Source organism: Aquarana catesbeiana, linkage group LG11, assembly GCF_042186555.1.
Source record: "Aquarana catesbeiana isolate 2022-GZ linkage group LG11, ASM4218655v1, whole genome shotgun sequence".
Taxonomy (NCBI): domain Eukaryota; kingdom Metazoa; phylum Chordata; class Amphibia; order Anura; family Ranidae; genus Aquarana; species Aquarana catesbeiana.
The window spans coordinates 233,872,212-233,899,329 of record NC_133334.1 but is presented as its reverse complement, the minus strand read 5'-3'; the positions used below and the strand labels follow the sequence as shown (position 1 = coordinate 233,899,329).

General features: G+C 43.0%; 1 protein-coding gene across 6 annotated transcripts in view; it reads right to left on the bottom strand.

Annotated features, from left to right (window-relative positions):
• LG11H16orf46 (linkage group 11 C16orf46 homolog) overlaps positions 1 to 27,118 on the bottom strand; it is a 96,609-nt gene that overhangs the window by 13,741 nt on the left and 55,750 nt on the right. Inside the window, exons 1-3 of one of the 6 annotated variants that reach the window (XM_073605507.1) lie at positions 11,759 to 11,988; positions 9,670 to 9,776; positions 9,362 to 9,474 (exon numbers count right to left, since the gene is read on the bottom strand). The exons of 1 other annotated variant lie outside the window; for it this stretch is intronic. In XM_073605507.1, coding sequence (XP_073461608.1) covers positions 9,362 to 9,474; positions 9,670 to 9,672 — 116 coding nt within the window. In that variant the 5' untranslated portion in view covers positions 9,673 to 9,776; positions 11,759 to 11,988. Of the gene's footprint in view, positions 1 to 9,361; positions 9,475 to 9,669; positions 9,777 to 11,758; positions 12,055 to 27,118 lie in introns of those variants that run through there. 4 more of the 6 variants (XM_073605508.1, XM_073605511.1, XM_073605509.1 and 1 more) reach the window with 4 other exon arrangements.

Genomic DNA, 27,118 nt, shown 5'->3' with positions numbered 1-27,118 from the left:
TAAAATAGAGCCTCTCAAGCCTCCCCAGTGTGAAAGCCCGAGTGCTTTCACACTTGGGCGGTGCGCTTGCAGGACTGAAAAAAAAAGTCCTGCAAGCAGCGTCTTTGGGGCGGTGGGGGAGCAGTGTTTACACCACTCCTAAAACTGCCCCTGCCATTGAAATCAATGGGCAGTGGTCCCAAAGTGCTCTGCGGGCGGTTTTAACCCTTTCCTCGGCCGCTAGTGGGGTTAAAAGCACTGCCATAACATTGGTAAAGCACCGCTAAAACTAGTGGTGCTTTACCGTTAACGCGGCCACGCTAGAAGTGTGAAAGGCCTCTTAAAGTGATTCTAAAGCCTAAATATTTTTTATTTAATGCAGCCTTTCTCAACCATTTCAAAACAGAGGAACCCTTAAAATAACTTTCTGGTCACAGGGAACCCCTGCTAAAAATTACAATATCTACAACTCATGATACATTAGTGTGAACATTGGGAAGAATCACCCTCTTACAGATAGCTAAAAAGACCAATGGGAACTTATCTGAAAGGCAGAAATTGCTTTTTGTTCAAGGAACCCCTAGCAAACCAATGAGAAACCCTAGTTTAGAAACCTTGCCTTAATGCATTCCTTGCATTAAAGCGGAGTTCTGCCGAAATTTTTTTTAAAGTCAGCAGCTACAAATACTGCAGCTGCTGACTTTTAAAATATGGACACTTACCTATCCAGGACACCCGCAATGTCCTTACCCGAGGCCGATCTGTCCCTCGGCTCTCGGGTGGAGGCGCCGCCATCTTCGGTAAGGCAATCAGAAAGTGAAGCCTTGCGGCTTCACAGCCTGGATCCCTACTGCGCATGCGCGAGTCGTGCTGCGCATCCTTACTGGTCCCTGCTGTCTCTTGGGACCTGTGTGTCTCCCAGAAGACAGCGGGGGGGGAGGGGCCAGACACTGCATAGATCGCCGCGGAGCCTGCGGTGATCTATGCCCAGAAGTGGGAGCAAATACCTGGATTAGACAGGTATCTGCTCCCCCCTGAAAGGTGCCAAATGAGACACCGAGGGGGGGGGGGGGGGGGGGGAATCCGAAAAATGGAAGTTCCATTTTTGGGTGGAACTCCGCTTTAAGGTAAAAAAGGTCAGGCATCAGCATCCCACCTCACTCCCCTCTTTTTACTTACCTGAGCCCTCATTCGATCCAGCACTGTGCATGTCTTCTGCTCTTCTATCCCCTCACTTCATGCTCTCACAGGCTTTGCTGAGCCAGTGGCCATTAACTCCTGCTGCTATCAATCAAAAGCCAGTGATGAGGGGGCAGGTCCGAGTCCCGCTGACTGTGTCGGCCCGTATGAGTTCCCCCATAGGAAGTGGCTTGCTATGGGGTCCCTCACTGGAGAGGAGGAGCCAGGACCGCCGGCAGGGTACCGGAGAAGAGGAGGTTTGGGGCCGTTCTGTGCAATTCCATTGCACAAAGCAGGTAAGTATAAACCTCTGTTAGTTAAAAAAAAAACAAAAAAACAAAAAGCTTTACAACCACTTTAGGTATTTAACAGCATCGTTGATGTATTTGTGATGATTGTTGATCTGTAGAGAATTGTACATTGATGGAGCTGAATGAAACTACAGAAGAGTAAAATGTATGTGTTGTCCATATCAGCTAATAAAATTGGTTTATTTTCTGGCTTGCACTAGAACACAAAGCTGGGGTATGATGTATTACTTACACTCACCACAGATACATTATTTTGTGTCTGTTTTTATGAATCCACCCCGGATCATAAAGCTGTCGTAAGAATCCCTCATAATCTCCCCGTCTCTGTGGAGTGCTCGATTTCACTGTCAGATGCTGTATCATGATACATGTATCTTTACTTATTTCCTCAGTTGTTCATTCAGTGTGACCAACTTATAATACCCCAGCTTAGTGCTATTCAAAATTCTTCTATAACTAATTTTCCGGTCTCTGTATGTCTGCCAACAACACAGCATATGTGGGAATTACGGTAGCACTCCAGTTCTACTTTTACAATGTTCAGGGCAATGCTAGTCTAATGGCGCGTACACACGTTTGCACATTCCGACAACAAAATCCATGTTTTTTTTCCGACGGATGTTGGCTTAAACTTGTCTTGCATACACACGGTCACACAAATCTTGTCGGAAATTCCGATTGCCAAGAACGCGGTGATGTACAACACGTACGCCGAGAAAAATGAAGTTCAATAGCCAGTGCGGCTCTTCTGCTTGATTCCGAGCATGCGTGGAACTTTGTGCGTCAGAATTGTGTACACGCGATTTACGATAACAGATTTTGTTGTCGGAAAATTTGAGATCCAGATCTCAAATTTTGTTTGTTGGAAATTCCGACGGAAAATGTCCGATGGAGCCTACACACGGTCGGAATTTCCGAAAACAAGCTCCCACCAAACATTTCCTGTCGGAAAATCCGACCGTGTGTACGTAGCATAATGATATTTTTACAATAAGTAAATAAGCTTCTTGAAAAGTCTTTAGTAGCATCTTGTAATTATACAGTGGCTTCACAGCAACAAAGTTTCAACTTTTATAAGTCTACATTTTTTTTGTGGGTTAAAGCCCTATTCAGGGCAAAATATAAACCTCCTTCTATCCACTCCCTCTAACCTATACTGAAAGGGTTTCGTGACTTAACTGGTGAACCAAGATATACTCAAATATGCCCCCCCATCCAGGTCCCTCGCCGGTGCCATTTCCGGGTGTAGGACTCTGCTAATCCAGTATGAAGATGGTCCAGTCTCTTACCTTCCCCACATGCCGAAATCTTCTGGATCCTGAGAGAACCCCACTTAAGTGGAGCCTAAAGGGAATTGTCCATCTTACACAGGCAGTGACGTAAACATTTGAAAAAGGAAAAGACTCAGGATTGCAGTGTCACGTGACCATATCTTTGTGTAAGTAAAATAGGGCATTTAGACAGGTCTTTTTTTTCCTCTTTTACTATAGCAATCAGTTAGGGGAGATAGCATTATTCCAGAGATGGGTTTTAACCCCTTGCCACCACCGCTGCCCCAGTATCTGAATGCTGGGAGGTGGAGGTGGGCTTCCTAATCATGTGACCACTATGACTGGTTATCACAGCATCACGTGATCGGGAACTGCCTGCGACAGCTAGGACACGGTGCTGGGAACAAGGAGTCGGTGTGTTCTCGACACAGAAAACCGTTCCCAAGGGACGAATATGTGTGGCACCTCAGCGTTAAGCCCACTCAGCCCAGCCTTTGCATTTATACTATATACATTATATTACCAAAAGTATTGAGACACGTGCCTTTACACGCACATGAACTTTAATGGCATCCCAGTCTTAGTCCGTAGGGTTCAATACTGAGTTGGCCCACCCTTTGCAGCTATAACAGCTTCAACTCTTCTGGGAAGGCTGTCCACAAGGTTTAGGACTGTGTCTATGGGAATGTTTTACCATTCGCGCCGCTATAGCGGCGCTAGGCCGGCGGTATAGCCGCACTGCCCCATTGATTTCAATGGGCAGGAGCGGTGAAGGAGCGGTGTATACACCGCTCCTTCACCGCTCCAAAGATGCTGTTTGCAGGAGTTTTTTTCCCTCCTGCCAACGCACTGCTCCAGTGTGAAAGCCCTCAGGCTTTCACACTGGAGACACAGCAGCGGCAGTTTTAGGTCGGTTTGCAGGCGCTATTTTTAGCGCAATAGCGCCTGCAAACCGCCCCAGTGTGAAAGGGGCCTTACAGAAGCGCATCTGTGAGGTCAGGCACTGCTGTTGGACAAGGCCTGGCTCCCAGTTTCTGCTCTAATTCATCCCAAAGGTGTTCTATCGGGTTGAGGTCAGGACTCTGTGCAGGCCAGTCAAGTTCCTCCAACCCAAACTTGCTCATCCATGTCTTTATGGACCTTGCTTTGTGCACTGGTGTGCAGTCATGTTGGAACAGGAAGGGGCCATCCCCAAACTGTTCCCACAAAGTTGGAAGCAAGAAATTGTCCAAAATGTCTTGGTATGCTGATGCCTTAATGCTCCGTACACATTGTCTAATTTTCCGACTAAAAATGTTCGATGGGACCCTGTTGTCGGAAATTCCGACCATGTGTAGGCTCCATTGGACATTTTCCATCGGAATTTCCGTCACACAAAATTTGAGAGCTGGTTCTCAAATTTTCCAACAACAAAATCCCATTGTAAATTCCGATCGTGTGTACACAATTCCGACGCACAAAGTTCCACGCATGCTCGGAATAAAGCAGAAGAGCCGCACTGGCTATTGAACTTCATTTTTCTCGGCTCGTCGTACATCACCACGTTCTTGACGTTCGGAATTTCCGGCAAGATTTGTGTGACTGTGTGTATGCAAGACAAGTTTGTGCCAACATCCATGGATTTTGTTGTCGGAATGTCCGATCGTGTGTACGCGGCGTAAGAGTTCCCCTCATTGGAACTAAGGGGCCAAACCCAACCCCTGAAAAACAACCCCACACCATAATCCCCCCTCCACCGAATGTTTTGGACCAGCGCACAAAGCAAGGTCCATAAAGACATGGATGAGCGAGTTTGGGGTGGAGGAACTTGACTGGCGACACAGTAGTGTTGATTTACTAAAGGAATGAAGACTGTTTATTTAGTAAATAGGTGATGAAGCTGTGTTTCCTTTATCATTCAAACCTGTTAGAAAAAATTCTTGCACGTAGTATATTTTTTTCCTCCAAATAGGTGAGCTGCCATTTCTTTTAAACACTAAGGGCGCCCAAAGCTCCATCGTTATTGGAGTGCGGTACTTGGAACGCTCAATTGAGTGTTTCGAACGACTGTACCTTTAGACCCAATTTACTGTATATTGGGAGTTTTGGAAGAAGAAGATCCCTGAGGAGATGGTCAGTATTGCATTTTCTAGGGCAGTGATGGCGAACCTTGGCACCCCAAATGTTTTTGAACTACATTTCCCATGATGCTCAAGTACACTGCAGAGTGCATGAGCATCATGGAAAATGCAGTTCCAAAACATCTGGGGTGCCAAAGTTCGCCATCACTGTTCTAGGGTGCTGTTTCGGGCTCGAAAAACTCATTTTGATGGGATGGAAATCGATCTCACCACCCACAGTCGCCTCGTAGATAACACACATGGGGAATACTCTGGTTATGGAAAAATATATTTATCAACACAGGGGAAGCCCAGGCAGATTTGAAAGAATTTGGTCACTGTGGCTGGATACACCTGGACTGAGCCCCAGGGAGTTGGTAATGTCCAAAATTCTGCAATGCCCTACTGGGGGATTTTGACATGCTTGGGTTACTCAGTACCGACTGTAATGTATCAATGAGTATGCTTTGGAGAACTGTGACCTTGAAAATTATGCATGTTCATTTTGCTGGCGCAAAGATAACCACACTATGCAAATGTAGCTATTTGCAAGTGCACTGTATGTACATTGGAAATTGTTTAATGTGTTTTTTTTTTTAATCAAAAAAAGGTTTATTAAACACTAAGGTTACTTTCACACTGATCCGTAGCAAAAATGTGGTACAAATGCATGTGTTTTTGCAGCAATTTTACCACAACACGGGTGCAATTTTGATGCATTATTGACACGTTTTCAATGGGGAGGTGCGTTTTTGGAGCGTTTTTTCTTTACCACACCAAACCTGCACCAAAAATGCAGCAGGCAGGATTCTAAAAAACGCACCAGACCCGCAACGAATTAGTGTGAAGAGTTCCATAAGAATACATGGTCACACATTTTTCTTCCTCTTTTTTTAACGCAAAAGCTGTAAAAAATAATGGATCAGTGTGAAAGCAGCCTAAATATTCAGAATTGTAAGAATAAATGCTACGTTATCCCTATACCGAGAGTGTAAAGTTTCTGCAGTAATGGAAATGTCCATGATTTATGGAGTGTTATTTGAGACACATTAATGTAAAGTACAAGGCAATGTCCTGTGTAATTATTTATTGAAAGTGTTCAGGTGGTGGTGACCTTGGTTTGCTCTTGCACTGTATTCAGCTAGTCTTCAGTTTAACTCGACTAATTAAACCACATCGATTAAATTAGTCTCTCTGAAGTGAGTTGCTCTTATCAAATGAAATTCAGTTTACCTGAAACAATTATTCATGTGCTTCTTCTAAGTTGCTGCAGTTCTATGCATTGATAATGGAGCATATCAAGCAAAACACAAATAGAAATACCTGCTATTTTTTTCTAGATGTATTGTTTAGTAGAAAAGCTTATGATCTACTTTAAATATCTATTTTGTCACTAAGTTTTCTGTGTATACTCAGAACAAGGGATGAGATTCTTGTTTGGCCCAAACACAGCCTATTCATGGACTGGGTAAACTTTTTTGGACGAAATTTTTTGGACTTCATCCACCTGAATTCCCGACTGCTGTATGTAAACAAACAACTAGGGATCACAGGAGACTTTATTGACCAAATATGGTCAGGACCATATTTGATCAATGACATCACCCAAGATCCACAGGGCTGTTTTTTATATTACAGCAGTGCCAGGGATCTGTCATTTAGTGGCAACATGACTGACAATGGATCTACACCACTGGACATGTCTGATGTTGATTTACATTAGGGGACATTATTTCTTTTGGCAATACAGGACTTTTTTTTGCGGTATGGGTGTATTTTTTTTACTTTTAACACGCTGTGGTTATGGGTAAGGGGTATTAATGTACCCCTACACTCATTCCCCTGGGGGAACCTTTGACATCTGTGGGCCCCCTTATTATTACAGTCAACAATTGGACAAGATGGCTGGCAAACGGGAGAGATTTGTCAACCTTCTTTGCACGGTAGCCCCTACAATGTTGAAAACCATGTGGCCTGGTCTGGTTCAGGAAGGGGGGGGGGGGAAGCCTTGTTTACTGCTCTCCCTTTCCTTGCCACCCAGGCTGAATGCATGGATATGGGCCTGGTTGGCATTTTTAGAGGAAACCCCCCATGCCATTTTTCAGTTTTTTTTATGTAATGTCACTTTTTCTCTCTGCTAATGGTACTTTTCATATTTTTTTTGCACTGGCACATGTCCCCATGTCAGTGCCCAGCTACCCATGCCCTTATTTAACAATAGCTTGGAAATCCGCCTTGAAAAAGGCCAGAAAACAAATCACAAGATTTGCCTTCGTGCTAAGTACAGGGTTCATGGACGTCCAACAATGGTAACCCTGGAGCTAGAGTTGTTAACGTAAACTTCAGTACAGAGACCACTAGAACTCCCATTAGCAACAAAGAAACATCAAGTTGACACATTCTATTGTTTTGTCTGTCTGGTGATTATTTTTGAGGTAACAGACATTCTTCTCAAAGTATATGTATGTATGTACATGTTATGTAATCCCTTACCTTGTAAAACAACCCATTCAGTTTAAAATGGAAATGAAAGGAAAACATTTGTGTATAGATATAAAAAAAAAAAAAAAAAAAAAAACACACACATCCTAAATACCTTTCCCCCCCCTTTTTTTTTTTTTTTTTTAGAAGTAATCACATATACTCTGTTCTCAGCTGCATAACATCTGGGGGAAGAGAAACAGCATTACACTGGTCTTCCCAGTAAAAGGCTGTGCAGGGGAGGGGGGCGTGTCAGGACAAGTCTGATCATGGGAGATATCCCATGTTCTCAAAAGGCAACACCTTGTGTGCTCTGATACAGAAAGGTGTCTCCAGGGCAGGAATTGAGGGGAGAGGGGCAAGCACAAAGCAAGAGATGGCAGCACCTTTAACCTGCTCTGTACTCCCGAGCTGAATCTGTGTGGTGAGCCACATATCCGTGACTTCTCCATCTTTGCATCACACAATACACAGCATAATACATGCTAACAGGCATGTGCTACTGGGAAGCTGATCATTGCCTAACCACTATCAAATATAAAGACCTGCTTAAAGCGCAGTTCCACCCAAAAGTGAAAGCTCCGCTTATCTTCTTCCTCCCTCTCCAGTGCCACATTTGGCACTTTCTGGAGGGAGGGGGGAACAGGTACCTGTTTTTGACAAGTATCCGCTTCCACTTCCGGAAGACCTGGCTGCGGTGAGATGTGGCAAGGTCTCCCAGAAGTTTTGCCCCCCTCCTCCTTCCCTCGCCGCTGGGCCATTCACAGAGTGCAGTGCGCTTTGCGCATGTGCAGTAGCTAACCGGCTGTGAAGCCGCAAGGCTTCACTGCCGGTTTCCCTTATAGGCAATGGCGGAGGCAGCACCCGAGAGCTGATGCAAACATCGGCTGGGGTGCCAACATCGCTGGATTCCGGACAGGACAGGTAAGTGTCCTAATATTAAAAATCACTTAAAAGTGACTTCATTTTTTTTGTGGGGGGGGCTGGACCTCCTCTTTAACCACTTCAATACCCATCCATTGTCATATGATGTCCGCAGATGGGATCTCCCATTCTGGGCGGGTGTCATTTGACGTCCTCTGCTTCTCGGCGGTATAGGGGGCGTGCAAGTGCGCCCGCTGCGTCGCCGAGGAGCTGATGCACGTGCCCAGCGCGCGTGATGTCCTCCGGGCACCCGTGAGTGCTCGTGACAAAGCAGGAACGTGGATCTGTGTGTGTAAACACACAGATCCACGTCCTGTCATGGGAGAGGAGACAGATCGTGTGTTCCTAGTGTATAGGAACACCGATTGGTCTCCTCCCCTAGTCAGTCCCATCCCCCCACAGTTAGAATCACTGCCTAGGTAACACATTTAAGCCCTTGATCGCCCCCTAGTGTTAACTCCTTCCCTGCCAGTGACATTCATACAGTAATCACTGATCGCTGTATAAATGTCAATGGTCCCAAAATATTGTCAAAGGTGTCCAATCTGTCCGCCCCAATCATGTCACAGTCATGATAGAAAAAAAAAAATAACGCAGATCATTACTAGTAAAAAAAAAAAAAAAAAGAATAATAAAAATGCCATAAATCAATAACCTATTTTGTAGGTGGTATAACTTTTGCGCAAATCAATTAAAATACACTTATTGAGATTTTCTTTTACCAAAAATATGTAGAAGAGTACATATCGGCCTAAACTGAGGAAAAAAAATTGCTTTTGTTTTTTTAACTTTGGGATATTTATTATAGCAAAACTTAAAAAATATTGTGGTTTTTTTTTTTTCAAACTTGATGCTCTTTTTTTGTTTATAGCGCAAAGATAAAAACCGCAGAGGTGATCAAATACCAACAAAAGAAAGCTCTATTTGTGGGGAGGAAAATGATAAAAATTTCATATGAGTACAGTGTTGCATGACCGCGCAATTGTCATTCAAAATGTTACAGAGCTGAAAGCTGAAAATTGACCTGGACAGGAAGGGGGTGAAAATGCCCGGTATTGTGGTAAGTGGTTAAGCATTATTAAACTCGAAACCAAAAATGTAATATATTGCAGCTTACCAATCATTAGATGTGGTGGCTGCATCTGTTTTCTTTTCTTTGGCTTTTTTCCCCTCTGTTTTTACCCGATGATCTGGCCAGTAACACACCTCCGGTATTAGTGAGACACAACTCTGGAGGAATGAACACAGTAGGTACAGCAGAATTATCAGTCTGGGGGGGGGGGAGTAGTGTTAAATGTATTAGCAGATTTAGATACACTAACAAATCGATGCCAAACTCCAGCTCACACTTTATAACTAGCTACAGCAAACAGTTTTTTTTTTCATTTTGGGATAAAGGTTTTGCATGAAGAAATAAAATCTGACCATTTGCCAGCGTTAAGTGGTTTGTCTCATCTATGTAAACGGATACATTCTGCTGGAGAGCTTGAGCTTTTGAAAAACAGACTTGCAGGCCGGATCACCAGATGAAACTAGAAGAAAGAAAGCCAAAAAAGAAAAACGAATGCAGCCATCACATCCAAGAATTGGTAAGCTGCAATAAAATAAATGTTTGCTTTTGGGTTTAATACTGCTTTATGTTGTAGCTCCTTTATGCCCCCCATATAAAATACACTCAGTGGCGCCTATAAACATATTAAACATATAAGCATGCCATACACTGAGCAAAATTCAGCCGGTTCAGCGGGGGGCCGTCCTCATTCAACAGAAGGGGACAAAGGGGGGTCCTCCATCTACCTTGCTTGTGTGGATAGAAGAATCTTTTTTTTTATTTATTTATTTATTTTTTTTATAGCTCTGCAGCCCATTCAGGGGGGCGGGGCCACTGCAGGGGTTTTTTTTTCTCTTTACAAGGCTTTAGGGCAAACTTTAGCTGTTAAAAAAAATTCAAACAGGACATTTTTTTTAAAAGCAGAAATGACATACCGCCTTTTCTGCAGTAAAAGCTTTGTTATCATACTATTCGCAATCTGATTTACTGTGTACACTGAGCTGCGCATGCGAGGGATTTATTTTATCTCATGCTCGCTTTGTTTTTACATACTGTGACCAGAGCAGTACAGAGTCACCAATGTGAAACAGTACTGCTCTGGGAAGGTGATCATGATTTTTTTTTTTTTTTTACTATGATTGCTTATTGCAGTGATGATCTGATCACTGTTATAAGCAATCATTTTTATGAATGACATCTATTTGTGTGCCATTGTGTACTATTGTGGTAGCTGTGACTGAACACAGCTATCACATGATGCAGGTCCTGCTGTAAATTTGCCCCTGTACCATGTGATTACTGTGACCAATCTCAGAGATCACAATAGTACACAAGGAATGGCTATGAATGAAAGCCATTTTAACATGTAACAGCTGTGATTGGTCACAGAGATCACATAGTACCAAGGCTGGCCCAATACATTGATCTGGGCACAGCAGATGACAGATCACGCTGCTGCATGGTCCCTAGGGTCATACCTGGAGGATGTCATATGACATCCACCCTGGATTATGGTGCTCCTGTTCGGCTGTCATTTTTATAATAGGCCAGGCAGGAGGTGGTTTAAAGAAGCACTTCACACCCCCCCGCCATTTTTTTTTTATTCATCCTCAATTTAGATACTTATCCACCCAGCGCATCCAGCGTTGTCCTGCTGCAATCCACTACTCTGCTGCCTCTGCACAGTTCCTGTACCACTATCTTCCTCGACATCATCAGAAAGCAGCGGTCTCTTCCGGGTGCAGACAACCTCCTCCTTATAATGCATTGCGAGGCCCGCCCCTTCCATGAATGGAAGCCGATGCCTTCTGGGCTTCATACCCTCCAGGTCCTTACCTGCAGCTTCCAGCCTGGGCTGCCTGTGCTCCCCTGATGCCTGGTGGGCGGCTGCTTCCGTGTTCTAAGTCTTCCGGGATGAGAAAGTGGAAGTGACGTGATGGCGGATTTTCATTCACTAAAGTCAAAAATGGGAGGGTTCGGGGCGCAGTGCTCTGCGCCCTGAAGACAACATTAAACGAGCCAATTAGAGCCTCAGGCTCTAATCATGTGATTGTTACAAATTGGCGGAGCTAACAGACACCTATTAGTCCGGAGCCCCGCACAGAGGAACAATTTATTTTTAAATAAATTATAATATGACTAACATTTTTTAACTTTAAGATGTTAAAAAGTGGTATTTATATTATCATTTATTTAAAAAAATAAATCGTTCTATAAATAGGAATTTTGGGGGTGGCGCCCCTGCACCCCACTGTTCTCATTGATAATGAAGGATGGGAAGTGGGCCGGAATGTGCTACATAATAATAATAAAAAGTAGACAGAAATAATGTGTTTGTTGGGGTCAAAGGCCCAATTTCGAGTCTGGTACTGTCCCTGAGAAGTGCCACTTATAATTATGCCCCCCCTACCACACACCTACTATATATATGTATAAATAGAAATAAAACTCAGGGTACCTTACCAGAAAAGCCAGGTAAGCAGTGTATGTCTACAAGGCCTGTGGAACTACAGAGCTCAGCATGCCTCGACCCAGTGACCAGGCACTGTATACATACCGAGCCCTCCCAGTACTGAAGCGGTGAAGCGTTCTACACAGCCGCCTCCATCCCCCGCTGCTCCTCACCGCACCAAAACAAGCATCCGCCGTCACCATGGAGACCACGTGGGGTGGGCGTGTTCCGAGGCGGACGTGACGTTGGCCGGGGAGGCGACCCTGCAGTCCTTGTGTGTGCCGCTGACCTTGGTTCTGATGCAGGGGCGGGGCCATCTCACAGTCTGCTGACATCTCATTATCTGACATGACACCACGCAGGATGTACGAGCATCGCTGTGTTCTAGAACACGTGACACCAGACGATCGCTCATACATTCTCTATGGCCGTCCCTGTGCGCTGTACAGGAGATATATATATATTGTGTACATTGTACAAGACACATCACATGGGGTGATGACTTATATATTCTGTACAGGAGATGTGTATATATATATATATATATATATATATATATATATATATATATATATATATATATATATATATATATATATATATATATATTATATATATATTTTGTGTACATTGTACAGGACTCATCACATGGGGTGATCACTTATATATTCTGTACAGGACCAATCACAAGAAATGGATATAAATATATATTAGATTGTAAGCTCTAAGTGATTACCACTGTATTAAAGTGTATTGTATTTGTACCGTCTACCCCCAAGTTGTAAAGCGCTGCGTAAACTGTTGGCGCTATATAAATCCTGAATAATAATAATATATTCTGTACATTGTACCCAACACTCTATATAGAATGTAAATACACTCATCGGCTACTTTATTAGGTACACCTTGCTAGTACCGGGTCGGACCCCATTTTTCCTTCAGAACTCCCTTAATTCTTCATGGCATAGATTCAACAAGGTGTTGGAAACATTCCTCAGAGATTTTGGTCCATAGTGACATGATAACATCACACAGTTGCTGCAGATTTGCTGGCTACACATCCATAATGCGGATCTCCTGTTCCACCACATCCCAAAGGTGCTCTATTGGATTGAGATCTGGTGACTGTGGAGGCCATTGGAGTACAGTGACCTCATTGCCATGTTCAAGAAACCAGTGGTGAGATGATTTGAGCTTTGTGACATGGTGCATTATCCCGCTGGAAGGAGCCATCAGAAGATGGGTACACTGTAGTCATAAAGGGATGGACATGGTCAGCAACAATACTCAGGTAGGCCGTGGAGTTTAATTGGTACTAAGGGGCCCAAAGTGTGCCAAGAAAATATCCCCCACACCATTATAGTCTGAACCGTTCATACAAGACAGGACCCATGCTTTCATGTTTTTTACACCAAATTCTGACCCTACCATCTGAATGTCGCAGCTGAAATCGAGACTCATCAGGCCAGGCAACGTTTTTCCAATCTTCTGTTGTCCAATTTTGGTGAGCCTGTGCGAATTGTAGCCTCAGTTTCCTGTTCTTAGCTGACAGGAGTGGCACCCAGTGTGGTCTTCTGCTGCTGTAGCCCATCTGCTTCAAGGTTCGATGTGTTGTGCATTCAGAGATGGTATACTGCATGCCTTGGTTGCAGTGGCGGCTGGTGGTAATTTTTTTTTTTTGGCCAACAGTGACACCACTTGTGTTACAAGCAATTGAACAGGTGTATCTAATAAAGTGGAGTGTATATTCAGTAGATTGTACAGGACACATTGCAGGGGGTGATCGCTCATGTATTCAAGTGGGAAACTTGAGCTTAAAAGAGGTATGGGGTTACAAAAAAGCAAGCATACGTACTCACCTCGATGGTTGCAGCATCTTTCTGATGCTGCAGCTATCCCCTGCCAGCTCTATACCGAAAACTGAGCGATTAAAGACGACTGATCGCTCAGTTCTCAGTCTTCATTGAGCAGAGAGCCGGCGACTGTCAGTCACCGGCTCTCTTCTCCGCCACTCCAGTGCTCACTTGAGCACTGGGCTGTGGAGGAGGCAGGAGTGGCTGGCTCAGGCTCGTTGAGAGGCTGAACCAGCTGCCGATCAAGTATCTAGGTGGATCCCGACATTATTGTCAGGATCCCTGCAGAGCCTGGAGTGGCTCTGTGACATCAGCTGGCAGCGGGTTTTAGCCCACTGTCAGCTGAATATGGGTCACAGAAGTGTAGATCCCCAGGAGAAGTATGGCCAAAAAAGCTCTTTTGGCCAAACTTTGTTTACCTTCTTGAGTTTATTGGGTTCCCCTAAACCTAAAAGATTGTTTACTTCTGCTTGATTCTGGGAAGTGTTTTCCAGTAGATAGAGCAAGAAGATGCAATTTTACGGGTAATGAATATTTATTTCATCCCAGCTAACCACTAGGAGGTTTATTGCCATTGATGTGGGTTGAGAAAGGAGATAAATATCCGGGGAGCCCTTCTAGAAGAGCCCTTAGCCTCCTAGGATTTGCCTAAAGAGGAAGTAGTGTTAGCTGTCACTTTGCCTGAAGAGAACGTAGTGTTGGATTGTCCTTAACCTCCCAGGCTTTGCCTAAAGAGGATGTAGTGTTTGCTGGTCCTTTGTCTTTCAGGCATGCTGCCTGGCAAGGGTAACTGAAGAAGAGGTCCTTTTGCCTCTTAAACCTGCTACCTGCAAAGGATATTGTTCCAGAGCCAAATCCCAAGGATTGGAAATGGTCCTATGCTAGGGCCTGTCTGGAAGACAGGAAGGTGGTTGTTAAAGGGGAGCACCTTCAGAAAAAGATTGTGCAGTTAATTGCTGGTCTAAACTTCAAATGCACACAATTAAAGATCAACATTCTTGACTTAAAGGCACACTGCTAGCCTTTCAGAGGCATTACCAAAGTTCTTTTGAGCTGAGGTAGTACTATGTTGCTATTTTTGGGTATTCTGTAATCCCTAACCCTCTCTCCCATGGACATTAAACAGATAAAAACCTGCATTAAAAGTTTGATGAAGTGGATGCCAGTCACTGCTGATGGGTCAGTAAATATTTGGGGCAACAGCAATTCAGTGCACCTAGAGTAAGGCTAGGAGGGACCCAACTTTCCAGTAGCCCCTGAAGGGTAAGCATGCATACCTGAATCCCAAGCACAAGTATGTTATTCTGTATAACATAAAGCCCTGGCTCTGCTCTTATGTTGGGTAAAAACAAGTAATTAGCTAAATTCCAACAATGACGGACTATTTGGCACCCTGGGTACACCCAGATATGGCTTCCTCCACTCTGGAACCAGGAACCAGGTATTATAGCTCAGAATTGCACCCAAGAACTAGACGACACTAACTTAGATGCAAACTGGAACTGACTTTATTGTAAATTCACACAGAATAAAAACCACACAAAATCAGGTAAGAGCTTGATCACATTATCCTAAACAATGAAAACTGTAAACAGTAATATCATCAATCCATCTAATGAACAGCTAACATAAACAGTGATCCTAATTAAACAGTAAGCTAACTGACAACTGGTCACCTAGAGAAGCCTAGGTGACTCAGGTCAGTGCCCACCCTGACAGTTCAGCAGTGGTGGCCCGTCCATTAGGGGCACATGGGCACCACCCCCCATATTCATGCACCCGACCCCTGATCTACATACAGGGTGCCGGATGCATGAATTCCAGTGGGGGGGGGGGGGTTAAGCACATGATTAGAGCCAGAAGCTCTAAAAGGCTTCAAAAAAGGGTGGGCTCGACACACACTTCACTGCACTCCAAGCCCACCCAGTTGTGTGACAATAGCAAATGAATATTCGCTATTTTCACACTAAATCTCCTTCCAGCCAATCAGGAAGCGGATTGTGATTCCCAATTTACCGGAAGGAGAAGCAATCTTATTGGCCAAGGGGTAGGACCGACCCACCAGCCACCACTATGGCTTGCCCGCAGGAGATCAGAGTCAACTCGGGCAGGCAGGGCATCTGCCTCCTAAGGTAAGGAGGCCATCCGTCCATCTCCCACGGGGGGGGGGGGGGTCCGCATTCATGCCTGTCTCAGGGGGTCGGGTGGCGTTGCCGTTGGTTTGACGCCCACCTCTGCCGAATTATGGAGTACCAGCCACCACTGTAGTTTGGTACCAGTTCAGTGCCAACCCAGACAGTGCCCACCCAGACAGTTTGCGCACCAGTTCCCCCAGGAAGAAGACCCAAGGCTGTCAAAATCTCATTAACCAGCTTTCACTTGTGTAATCTGTCCACTAGGTAAGTCATCATAAGACAAAACTCATACAATGTTCCAGCAGTCTGAAAAAGTAGAATTAATTTATCTTCGTAGATTTCTTGAGTGATATTTTTGATAAATATGTATATCTCAAGTGGAGGAGCTTCTCCAACCCAGTCTGCAGGAGGGCCCCCATATTCTCTCTGACCATTAGCCTGTACAAGATTATAATTACACTTTCCCATCCACTCCAGAAGGGAAGCTTTATTGTCTTTATTCAGAGAATGAATCCATTAATCAGCGTTCATCACGTTGTTGTCCATCATTAGAGAATGATCTGCTCAATCACAGAAGGAGAACTGAGCCCTTTTCCATGCTGTGATGGGAAGAAGCAGACAAAATTCCCAGCCTCCTCCATGGGCCATAATCAGTGGGTAGAAGGCTAGCCCCAGTCCCCTCCAAAAACCCCTGTCCCAGTTGGATCTGTCACCCCAACCAACAGATGTATCCACTGATGGAGCTTTGCTAAGAGTGAATGCTAGTGTTTTGTCCATCCTTTACATTCCAGTGGTCGCCTAAAACTCCCAAAGGACAGGTTAAAAAAATAATAAGTAACATGAAAATACCTTTATACAGGGGAAGTGAATAAGAAAGTTGTTCAGTGTGCTTTATGTCACACCATGTTCAGTTGTAGGGATTGCAGCTGAGGTTGCACATTTTTTCATTGACTGCTATTTGCAGCTTTAGGTCAGCTGCACTTACCCGGTTGGAATGCAAGTGAATTTAAAGTGGCATGGTACGCTGAAGAATGGCTGTGTACACAGAGTTCTGCATACAAATGACCTTCCTTCTATTCCTTTTACTAAAGGGAAATCAAAGTGTATTTTTATTAAGGGCATATTATGAGTTATTATTGCAGTGTTAGTCATTTTTTTACATAACCTTAACCTCTTTATTAGTGTACTCTGACATGTTTTTGTCATTGTTTAAAATTCTGGGATCTTTGGGAGTTGAAAATCACAATTACCACTCCAATACTGGGCACTTTCACCTCCTACCTGCTCAGGCCAATTTTCATATTTCTTTTTTTTTTTTTTTTATATTCTATATTTTATTTTAAACAATTTTTTATACAAAAAAAAACCAAACAAACATAATTCAATTGCATGCGTATCACAAAATATATCATAACGCAATTCAGTTCTATTTTTAATAGATATACAAGGTCTTCAAATTCACATTTCTTATTTTATAGTTCTAATAATTTGTATAGATTTTGACCTATGCGTCTTAACTATACACAAATAGATAAAGGGAAGGAGAAAAAAAATTTCATATTTCAGCATGTCTCACTTTGAATGACAGTCGGGCGGTCATGCAATGCTGTATACATATGAAATTTGTATCATTTTTTTTAGACAGATAAAGTTTTATTTTGGTGGTATTTAATCACCACTGTGTTTTTTATTTGTTGCTAAACAAACAAAAGGAGATTGAATATTTTGAAAAAAAAAAGATTTTCTTAGTTTCTGTTATAAAATTTTGCAAATAGATACATTTTCTTCTTCACTGATGTGCACTGCTGAGGCTGCACTGATGGGCACTGATAGGCGGCACTGATAGGCACTGATAGGAAGCACTGATGGGCACTGATAGGCGGCACTGATAGGCACTGATAGGCAGCACTGATAGGAACTGATTGGCACTGTTGGGGCTGCACTGATAATCAGGACACTGATGATCAATGCTCTGATTATCAGTGTAAATATCCCGTTACAGTTGCCGGCTACCGGCTCTCCTCTCTTATGACAACGCGTGAAGAAAGGAATGCAGATAATTGACATATTTGTTTACACATGATCAGCTGTGATTGGACACAGCTGATCACATGGTAAAGGGAAGCTGTGATTGGATGCGTGCTTGTGGGGGGCGTGGTTTTGGGAGGACGTCCATGGATGCCCTGCCAGAACTGTACAACCGCCCTGTAGCTGTCTTTTGGCTATAGCGCAGTCGGGAAATGGTTAAAGTAGTTCTAAACTCAAACGTTTTTTTTCCCTTCATGCATTTTCTACATTGAGATGCATATTTGCAATTGGGAGCTTTCCGACCATGTGACCGCTGTGACAGCAGTCACGTGACCCGAATCCCCGCATCCACCTCCCGGCGTTTAGAAGCTCTTAAAGGGCCAGGAGGTGGCAGCAAGAAGGGGGTTAAAGCTCTTTTACTGCTTAGTCAGAATTTTTGTTAGTGTTTCCATAGTCTGGGTACACTGAGATTGAGGAGGCAGAGAGCATCAGTATACACTGGCCTCACTTTATTGAAGTACATATCCATTCAAGGACTACATGTCCCAAAAGGAATTGTGCATCACTGACACAAAATAGTATATATTTTTTTAAATAGTATATTTCTTGCTATTACCATAACCTACCACCAAAGAACAACCAAAAATAGATTCTCCTGCTCCTGACAATCACAGTGGTATAGCGCATGTGTATGTTATTTGATGTTTGTACCCATAGTAGGACCTGTAGTAGGTACATTTTGCTTTTTTTTTTTTTTTCCTACCTAAAACATGCTGACAATGACAATACATTAAAAAAAATGCTTTTTTTTAATCCTACCTAAAATACACTGACCTTGACCTTTGACTCTTATCATGACCTTTGACCCTAACTATAACCCTGACCTAGATCAAACTCTGATCTAGCTATTTTATCTTTATTTGCTTCTTTTTATTCCTTTTTTTGCACACACTTTTTATTTACAATTTTCTCTTCCAGCAAGAAGAAAAAGATACAATGTATTACATAATGTATCCTCTATGTAATACAATGTGTTTTTTTCTCCATTCAAGAAGAAAACAACACAGGGGCAGGCTGTACAGTGATGGATCACTGTGATAGCCAGTCAGAGACTATCACAGTGAACAGGTGACAAGGACTGGCCCTCTGGTTGACAGCTCAGTCTCTGTGCTAGGATTGTGTCATGCACTGCACTCTCAGCACAAACCCAACAGTAGATAGATATGCGACCCCACAGATAAAGACCAACTTGAATGAGGCTGGATATATGTGTCTGCTTGTTAGAAGCTCTTAAAGGGACAGGAGGTGGCAGCAAGAAGGGGGCTCTTTAGCCGCGTTCGCGGGTCTTTAACCATGTGATCGCTCTCGTGCCTAATCGCGCCCGATCTCTGTTTAGAGCCGCGTCCGCAGCTCTTTAACCATGTGATCGGCTGTGTCCAATCACAGCCGGCCACATATAAACACAGAGATGCCAGTAATCGGCACTCCTCGCCTCACACTGACAGAGTGTGAGGCAAGGAGAGCCGATCAGCTGCATCTCCATGCAGGGGGACATCTACACATCTAATCAGGGCACTGATCATCAGTGCCCTGATTGTAATATAGTGCCAAAAGTGTTACCAATCAGTGCCCACCATTGCCCACCAGTGCCAGCAATCAGTGCCCACCAGTGCCAGCAATCAGTGCCCACCAGTGCCACCTATTAGTGCCCATCAGTGCCACCTAACAGTGCCCATCAGTGCCGCCTATCAGTGCTCATCAGTGCCACATATCAGTGCCCATAAGTGCGGCATATTAGTGCCTCCTCATCAGTGGGACCTAATCGGTGCCCATAAGTGCTGCCTCATCAGTGCCCATAAGTGCCACCTCACCAATGCCCACCAGTTCAGCCTATCAGTGCCCATCAGTGCCACCTCATCAGCGCACATTAGTGAAGGAGAAAAATTACTTAGTTACAGAATGTACTGACAGAAACTAAGTAAAAAAATTTTTTTTTTCAAAAGTTTTGGTCTTTTTTTTTTTTAAGTAAAAAATAAAAAACCCAGCAGTGATTAAATACCACCAAAAGAAAGCTCTATTTGTGTGAAGAAAATTATAAAAAATTTTGTTTCGGTACAGTGTTGCATGACCGCACAATTGTCATTCAAAGTGCGACAGCGCTGAAAGCTGAAAAATGACCTGGGCAGGAAGGGGGTGTAAGTGCCCAGTACGCAAGTAGTTAAATCACCTTTGGCTTAACAAAAACAGCATTATTTCGAAATGGTACTCTAATAACATTTCTTTGATTTCAGCAATATGTGTAGTTAGAATTCGACTGGAGTTCATTGTAAAATTCAATTCGAATTTCAGTCCGAATCTCTGAAATTCAGACTTATTTCGTTTCGTTATTCGGAGCATTTGGTAAAATTTGTTTATATTGTAATTCGGGTATTCGGATATATCCGAATCTTTGAATAATGAAAAATTTGTCTGAATACTAATTCGGAACAAAACGAACTGCACATGCCTACACTCAGTCGCCCTATGCGCAACAACCTACATTCAAAAAACAACATGAGCTTTTTTCAATGTATTCAGGTGTATCTTGGTCCCATAAACCTCATTGTTAGCTCCTGTAAATATGCGACATGCATGTTTTTGTGTGCATTGTTTATATCCGCCGAGCTCCTCAGCTCCTATAGAACTCGATAGAAATGCAAAGAAGAATTCATAATATGCCTAAAAACAATTGAAAATCACTAGCAATTGCACTTACTTATCTCTTTTTCCCTTAATACTAGTATATCTGTCTGCTTAGTCCGATCAATTACATTATACTGTATATGTGATTAATTCTGTAATCTCATAATAGGTTCTGCAGGGAATAGAATGCCTAATATATAGAAAACCATTACATGGATAACATACATCAGTAAAATGAAATATGGGTCATGAATAATTGAACAGAAAACAGGTAAAATGACACAACGCGTACAAAATATTTGTATGCTATCTGTGCAATCATATCTCAAAATGAAAATGCACCATAGTGACCTTTTAGATCCCCAGCTCTATGGCCCTATTCACACTTGACAATGGGGCTGACTGCAATTACCTGCAGGAGACTCAGCGGTCTTCTCTGCGAATAGCTTTAACCACTTCAGCCCCGGAAGATTTGGCCGCTGAATGACCAGGCCATTTTTTTGCGATACGGCACTGAGTCGCTTTAACTGACAATTGCGCGGTTGTGTGACGCTGTACCCAAACAAAATTTACGTCCTCTTTTCCCACAAATAGAGCTTTTTTTTGGTCGTGTTTGATCACCTCTGCGGTTTTTATTTTTTGCGCTATAAACAAAAGAAGAGCGACAATTTTGAAAAAAAAAAAAAAACAATATCTTTTACTTTTTTCTATAATAAATATCCCACATTTAAAAAAAATATATTTTTTTCCTCTGTTTAGGCCGATATGTATTCTTCTACATCTTTTTGGTAAAAAAAAATTACAATAAACGTTATAAAAGTTATAGCGTCTATAAAATAGGGGATAGATTTATGGCATTTTTATTATTTTTTAATTTTTTTACTAGTATTGGCGGCGATCAGAGATTTTCATCAGGAGTGCGATATTGCGGCGGACAAATTGGACACTTTTGACACATTTTTGGGACCATTGACAATTATACTGTGATCAGTGCTATAAAAATGCACAGATTACTGTATAAATGTCACTTGTAGGAAAGGGGGTAACAATAGGGGGCGATCAAGGGGTAACTATGTTCCCTCACTGTGTTCTAACTGTAGGGGGGGTGGGACTGTCTAGGAGGAGAGAGAGATTGTGTGTTCATACTAAGTATGAACACACGATCTGTCTCTACTCCCCTGAAAGAACCGGGATTTGTGTGCTTACACACAGATCCCGGTTCTCACTCTGTCACGAGCGATCGTGGGTTCCTGGTGGTCATCTCGCCTCTGGGCACACGATGCGGGTGCGCGCACGTCTCTGGCGGCGCGCGCGTGTCCCTAGTGACCAAAAGGAAAAGCGGCGTAAGGTAACATCGATTTGCCCATCCGAGCCAACCTGCTGCAGTAAAACTGCTGCGGCTGGTCCGGAAGGGAAGCCACATTTAAAGCAATGGCAGGCTAACTGCCCACAGCTATTCGCTGCCATTCGTATGTAATCAGTCATGCAGTGGTTACCTGCACATGATTGGCCATGGATGCAGATTCCACAGTTTTTTGTTTTTTTTTCAGATTGATTATACCAAAAATATATAAAATATTTCAATATAACATTTAGCTGAACACTGCATGAGATAGTTAATTACTTTTTCTTTTTATTTGTGAACAGCTGTGGTCCCAAGTGTTCTTTTTGTAAGAAAACCTTTAAAAGTGTACCTGTCCTCTGTGCAGACTAAACCAAGCTTTCTGCTTTTGAAAGTATATGTGAGGGCAAACCTTTTTTTGTGGTTTTATATAGAATGAGGAAGTGAAATGCTGCGTACACACGATCGGAAATTCAGCCAGCAAAAGACCGATGAGAGATTTTGGTCGGAAAATGAGACCGTGTGTATGCTCCATCGGACTTTTGCTGGCGGAATTCCAGCCAGCAAAAGATTGAGAGCAGGTTCTCAAGTTTGCGGTTGGAAAAAGTTCAGATCGGAAATACCGATCGTCTATACCAATTCCGACGCATGCTCGGAAACAATTCGACGCATGCTCGGAAGCATTGAACTTAATTTTCTCGGCTCGTCGTAGTATTGTACGTCACCACGTTCTTGGCGGTCGAAAGTTCAGAGAACTTTTGTGTGACCGTGTGTATGCAAGCCAAGCTTCAGCGGAATTCCATCGGAAAAACCATCCAAGATTTTTTTGACGGAAAATCCACTCCTGTGTACGCGGCATTAGACCACTTATCAGGTTTTTATTGCTATATCCCTGCTGGGGTGAGTCAACCCATTTGTCCTGGTTATCCATGTCACTAAGACAGAAAGTGATGGGAAAACCAGAAAAAGGGCTGAAGAAAAATCCTTCAACTGGGAAACCTATTCTAATGCCCCGTACAAACGGTCGGACTTTGTTCGGACATTCCGACAACAAAATCCTAGGATTTTTTCCGACGGATGTTGGCTCAAACTTGTCTTGCATACACACGGTCACACAAAGTTGTCGGAAAATCCGATCGTTCTAAACGCGGTGACGTAAAACACGTACGTCGGGACTATAAACGGGGCAGTGGCCAATAGCTTTCATCTCTTTATTTATTCTGAGCATGCGTGGCACTTTGTCCGTCGGATTTGTGTACACACGATCGGAATTTCCGACAACGGATTTTGTTGTCGGAAAATTTTATCTCCTGCTCTCCAACTTTGTGTGTCGGAAAATCCGATGGAAAATGTCCGATGGAGCCCACACACGGTCGGAATTTCCGACAACACGCTCCGATCGGACATTTTCCATCGGAAAATCCGACCGTGTGTACAGGGCATAAGAGCCCTTGCACACTGGGGCGGTTTGCAGGCGCTATTGCGCTAATAATAGCGCCTGCAAACCGACCTGAAAGTGCCGCTGCTGTGTATCCAGTGTGAAAGCCCCGAGGGCTTTCACACTGGAGCGGTGCGCTGGCAGGGCGGTAAAAAAAGTCCTGCCAGCAGCATCTTCGGAGCGGTGAAGGAGCGGAGTGTATACCACTCCTTTACCGCTCCTGCCCATTGAAATCAATGGGACGGCGCGGCTATACCGCCGGCAAAGCGCCTCTGCAGAGGCACTTTGCGGTGGTATTTAACCCTTTCTCGGCCGCTAGCGGGGGTAAAACCGCCCCGCTAGCGGCCGAATACCGATGGTAAAACGCCGTTAATAATAGCGGCGTTTTACCGCTGACGCCGCCCCCGCCCCAGTGTGCAAGGGCTCTTACTCTCTGACTCTCTCAACCTATGACAACTCTCTAAGATGGTAATTCCATTCACTTTGGAAAAATTGCCTGTTGCATCTCTATGACAGTAAGTAATAGAAATCTCCCCAGTGTTTCAAAGAAGCAAAAAACAGCCTGATAGGGGGTTTTAAGGCCTGTACACATGATCAGAAATTCGGACGACAATTTCGCTTTCAAAACGATCGTACGATAATCGGATCGTTAGTACACAGCTTTCGAGAGCCGATCACAACAGTTCATCCAATATTACCCAATGGCACAAGCTCATCCATGTCTTTATGGACCTTGCTTTGTGCAGTGGTGTGCAGTCATGTTGGAACAGGAAGGGGCCATCCCCAAACTGTTTTCACAAAGTTGGGAGCATGAAATTGTCCAACATGTCTTGGTATGCTGAGGACTGGAACTAAGGGGCCAACCCCAACCCCTGAAAAACAACCCCACACCATAATCCCCCCTCCACCAAATGATTTGGACCAGTGCACAAAGCAAGGTCCATAAAGACATGGATGAGCGATTTTGGGGTGGGGGATCTTGACTGGCCTGCACAGAGTCCTGACCTCAACCCAATAGAACACCTTTGGGATGAATTAGAGCGGAGACTCCGAGCCAGGCCTTCTCATCCACATCAGTGCCTGACCTCACAAATGCACTTCTGGAAGAATGGTCAAACATTCCCATAGACACACCTAAACCTTGTGGACAGTCTTCCCAGAAGAGTTGAAGCTGTTATAGCTGCAAAGGGCGGGCCAACTCAATACTGAACCCTACAGACTAAGACAGGGTAGCCATTACAGTTCATGTGCGTGTAAAGGAAGGCGTCCCAACACTTTTGGCAATATGGTGTATATATACTACTCTTGACTATTGCAAGTCCCTTCTCATTGGCCTACCTCTCCATAGTCTGTCCCCTCTTCAGTCTATCATGAATGCTGCTGCCAGACTTATCCACCTTACCAACCACTCAGTGTCTGCCACTCCTCTCCGCCAGTCTCTACACTGACTCCCAATCACCCAGCGAATTAAATTCAAAATACTAACCACAACATACAAAGCCATTCACAACTCTGCCCCGAGCTACATCACCAACCTTGTCTCCAAATATCACCCAAACCGTCCTCTCCGCTCCTCTCAAGACCCCTTACTCTCAAGCTCCTTTGTCTTCTCCTGCCATGCTCCTCTCCAGGATTTCTTCAGAGCCTCTCCCATCCTCTGGAGCTCTCTACCTCAACCTGTCTGGCTATCTCCTACTCTAGCTACCTTCAGGCAATCCCTGAAAACTCATCTCTTCAGGGAAGCCTATTACACCTCCAACTAATCTTTTACCACTTCCATCAGCTCATTCCCCACAGTTACAACCTTTTGTACCACCTGCCCCACCCTATTAGATTGTAAGCTCTTCTGAGCAGGGCCCTCTTAATCATCTTGTATTTTATTGTATTGTAACTGCATTGTCTCCCTTTTATATTGTAAAGTGCTGCTTAAATCAGAGTTCTGCTTAAAAAAAAAAAATAAAAGTCAGCAGCTACAAATACTGCAGCTGCTGACTTTTAATAATCGGACACTTACCTGTCCTGGGGTCCAGCGATGCGGGGGAACGAAGCCCTGCTAGTCTCCCCCTCCTCTCTGCAGTGCCAGCATTGTAACTGTGGGCTCCCGGCTGTGGCTTCACAGCGGGGCACCCACTGCGCATGCGCGAGCCACGCCTCTCGCCATGACTGGCCGGCAATCTTCTGGGACCTGTGACGTGTCCCAGATGATTGCCGAGAGGGAGGGGGAGAGATGATCTCCCTTCCGGTGCCGCGGTAAAAAGAGGGTATACGCTCCCCTCCCCCCCCAAAAAAATGACATGCCAAATGTGGCATGTCAGGGGGTCACCTCCCTTAAAGCGGAAGTTCCATTTTTGGGTGGAACTCTACTTTAAACTGTTGGCGCTATATAAATCCTGTATAGTATTAACAATATATACTATAGTTTGAATTACAACCTATAATTTTCACACAGACTAAAACAATATACATCTATTTGGGGTTTTTTTCCACCAAAAAAATTAGCAAAATAAATTTTTGGCCACATTTATGAAGAAAGATTATTTATTTGCAAAGTTTTATAAAGGAACCAAAGAAAAACATGTTTTTTTTCAAAACTTTGTTTTTGTTTTTTTTTAATTTATAGCAAAAAAAAAAAAAAAACAGTGGTGATTGATTACTACAAAAAAAAAAAACTCTGTCTTTCATAAAAAAAACAAAAAAAAAACAAAACAGTGGTGATTGAATACCACAAAAAAACTCTGTCTTTCATAAAAAAAAATAAAAAATTATATATATATATATATATATATATATATATATATATATATATATATATATATATATATATATATATATATATATATATAAAATAAAAAATATATATATATTTTTATTTTTTTTATGAAAGACAGAGTTTTTGAAAAACAAAGTTTTGAAGTTTTGAAAAAAAAACACAATACCCAAATTAATTGTATATATATATATATATATATATATATATTTAATTTGGGTATTGTGTTTTTTTTTCAAAACTTTGTTTTTGTTTTTTTGTTTATTTATAGCAAAAAAATAGTGGTGATTAAATACCACAAAAAAACTGTCTTTCATAAAAAAAAAAAAAAAATATATATATATATATATATATATATATATATATATATATATATATATATGTATATATATAATTAATTTGGGTATTGTGTTGCATGACTGAGTAATATTTATTCTAAGTGTGACAGCGCTAAAAACTGAAAAATGGCCTTAGCAGGAAGGAAGTGAAACACTCCGAGCTTGAAGTGGTTTATTTATTTATTTATTTATTTCAGGTACTTATATAGCGCCGTCAATTTACGCAGCGCTTTACATATATATATATATATATATATATTATACATTCACATCAGTCCCTATACCCTCAAGGAGCTTACAATCTAAGGTCCCTAACTCACATTCATACATACTAGGGCCAATTTAGACAGGATCCAATTAACCTACCAGCATGTCTTTGGAGTGTGGGAGGAAACCGGAGTACCCGGAGGAAACCCACGCAGACACAGGGAGAACATGCAAACTCCAGGCAGGTAGTGTCGTGGTCGGGATTCAAACCAGCAACCCTTCTTACTGCAAGGTGAGAGTGCTACCCACTGCACCACTGTGCCACCCATCAAGTGGTTAAAGTTAGACTTCACTAGGTATTAATACAATCACTAAGGAATTCCAAAATTAGGTCACTAGCGACTATTATTAGCTTGCATACTGTTTACTATCATCCAGTCATATTCCTTTGGAATATTGTTATTATATATTCTTGGATGACATGTGTCTATTGTAGAATCTTTCTTTGAATGGCTCCTTTGTTCTTGTCACCTGCATGAGAAAATGGGGGATGGGAGGAAAGAAAAAATAGCTTGTTTATT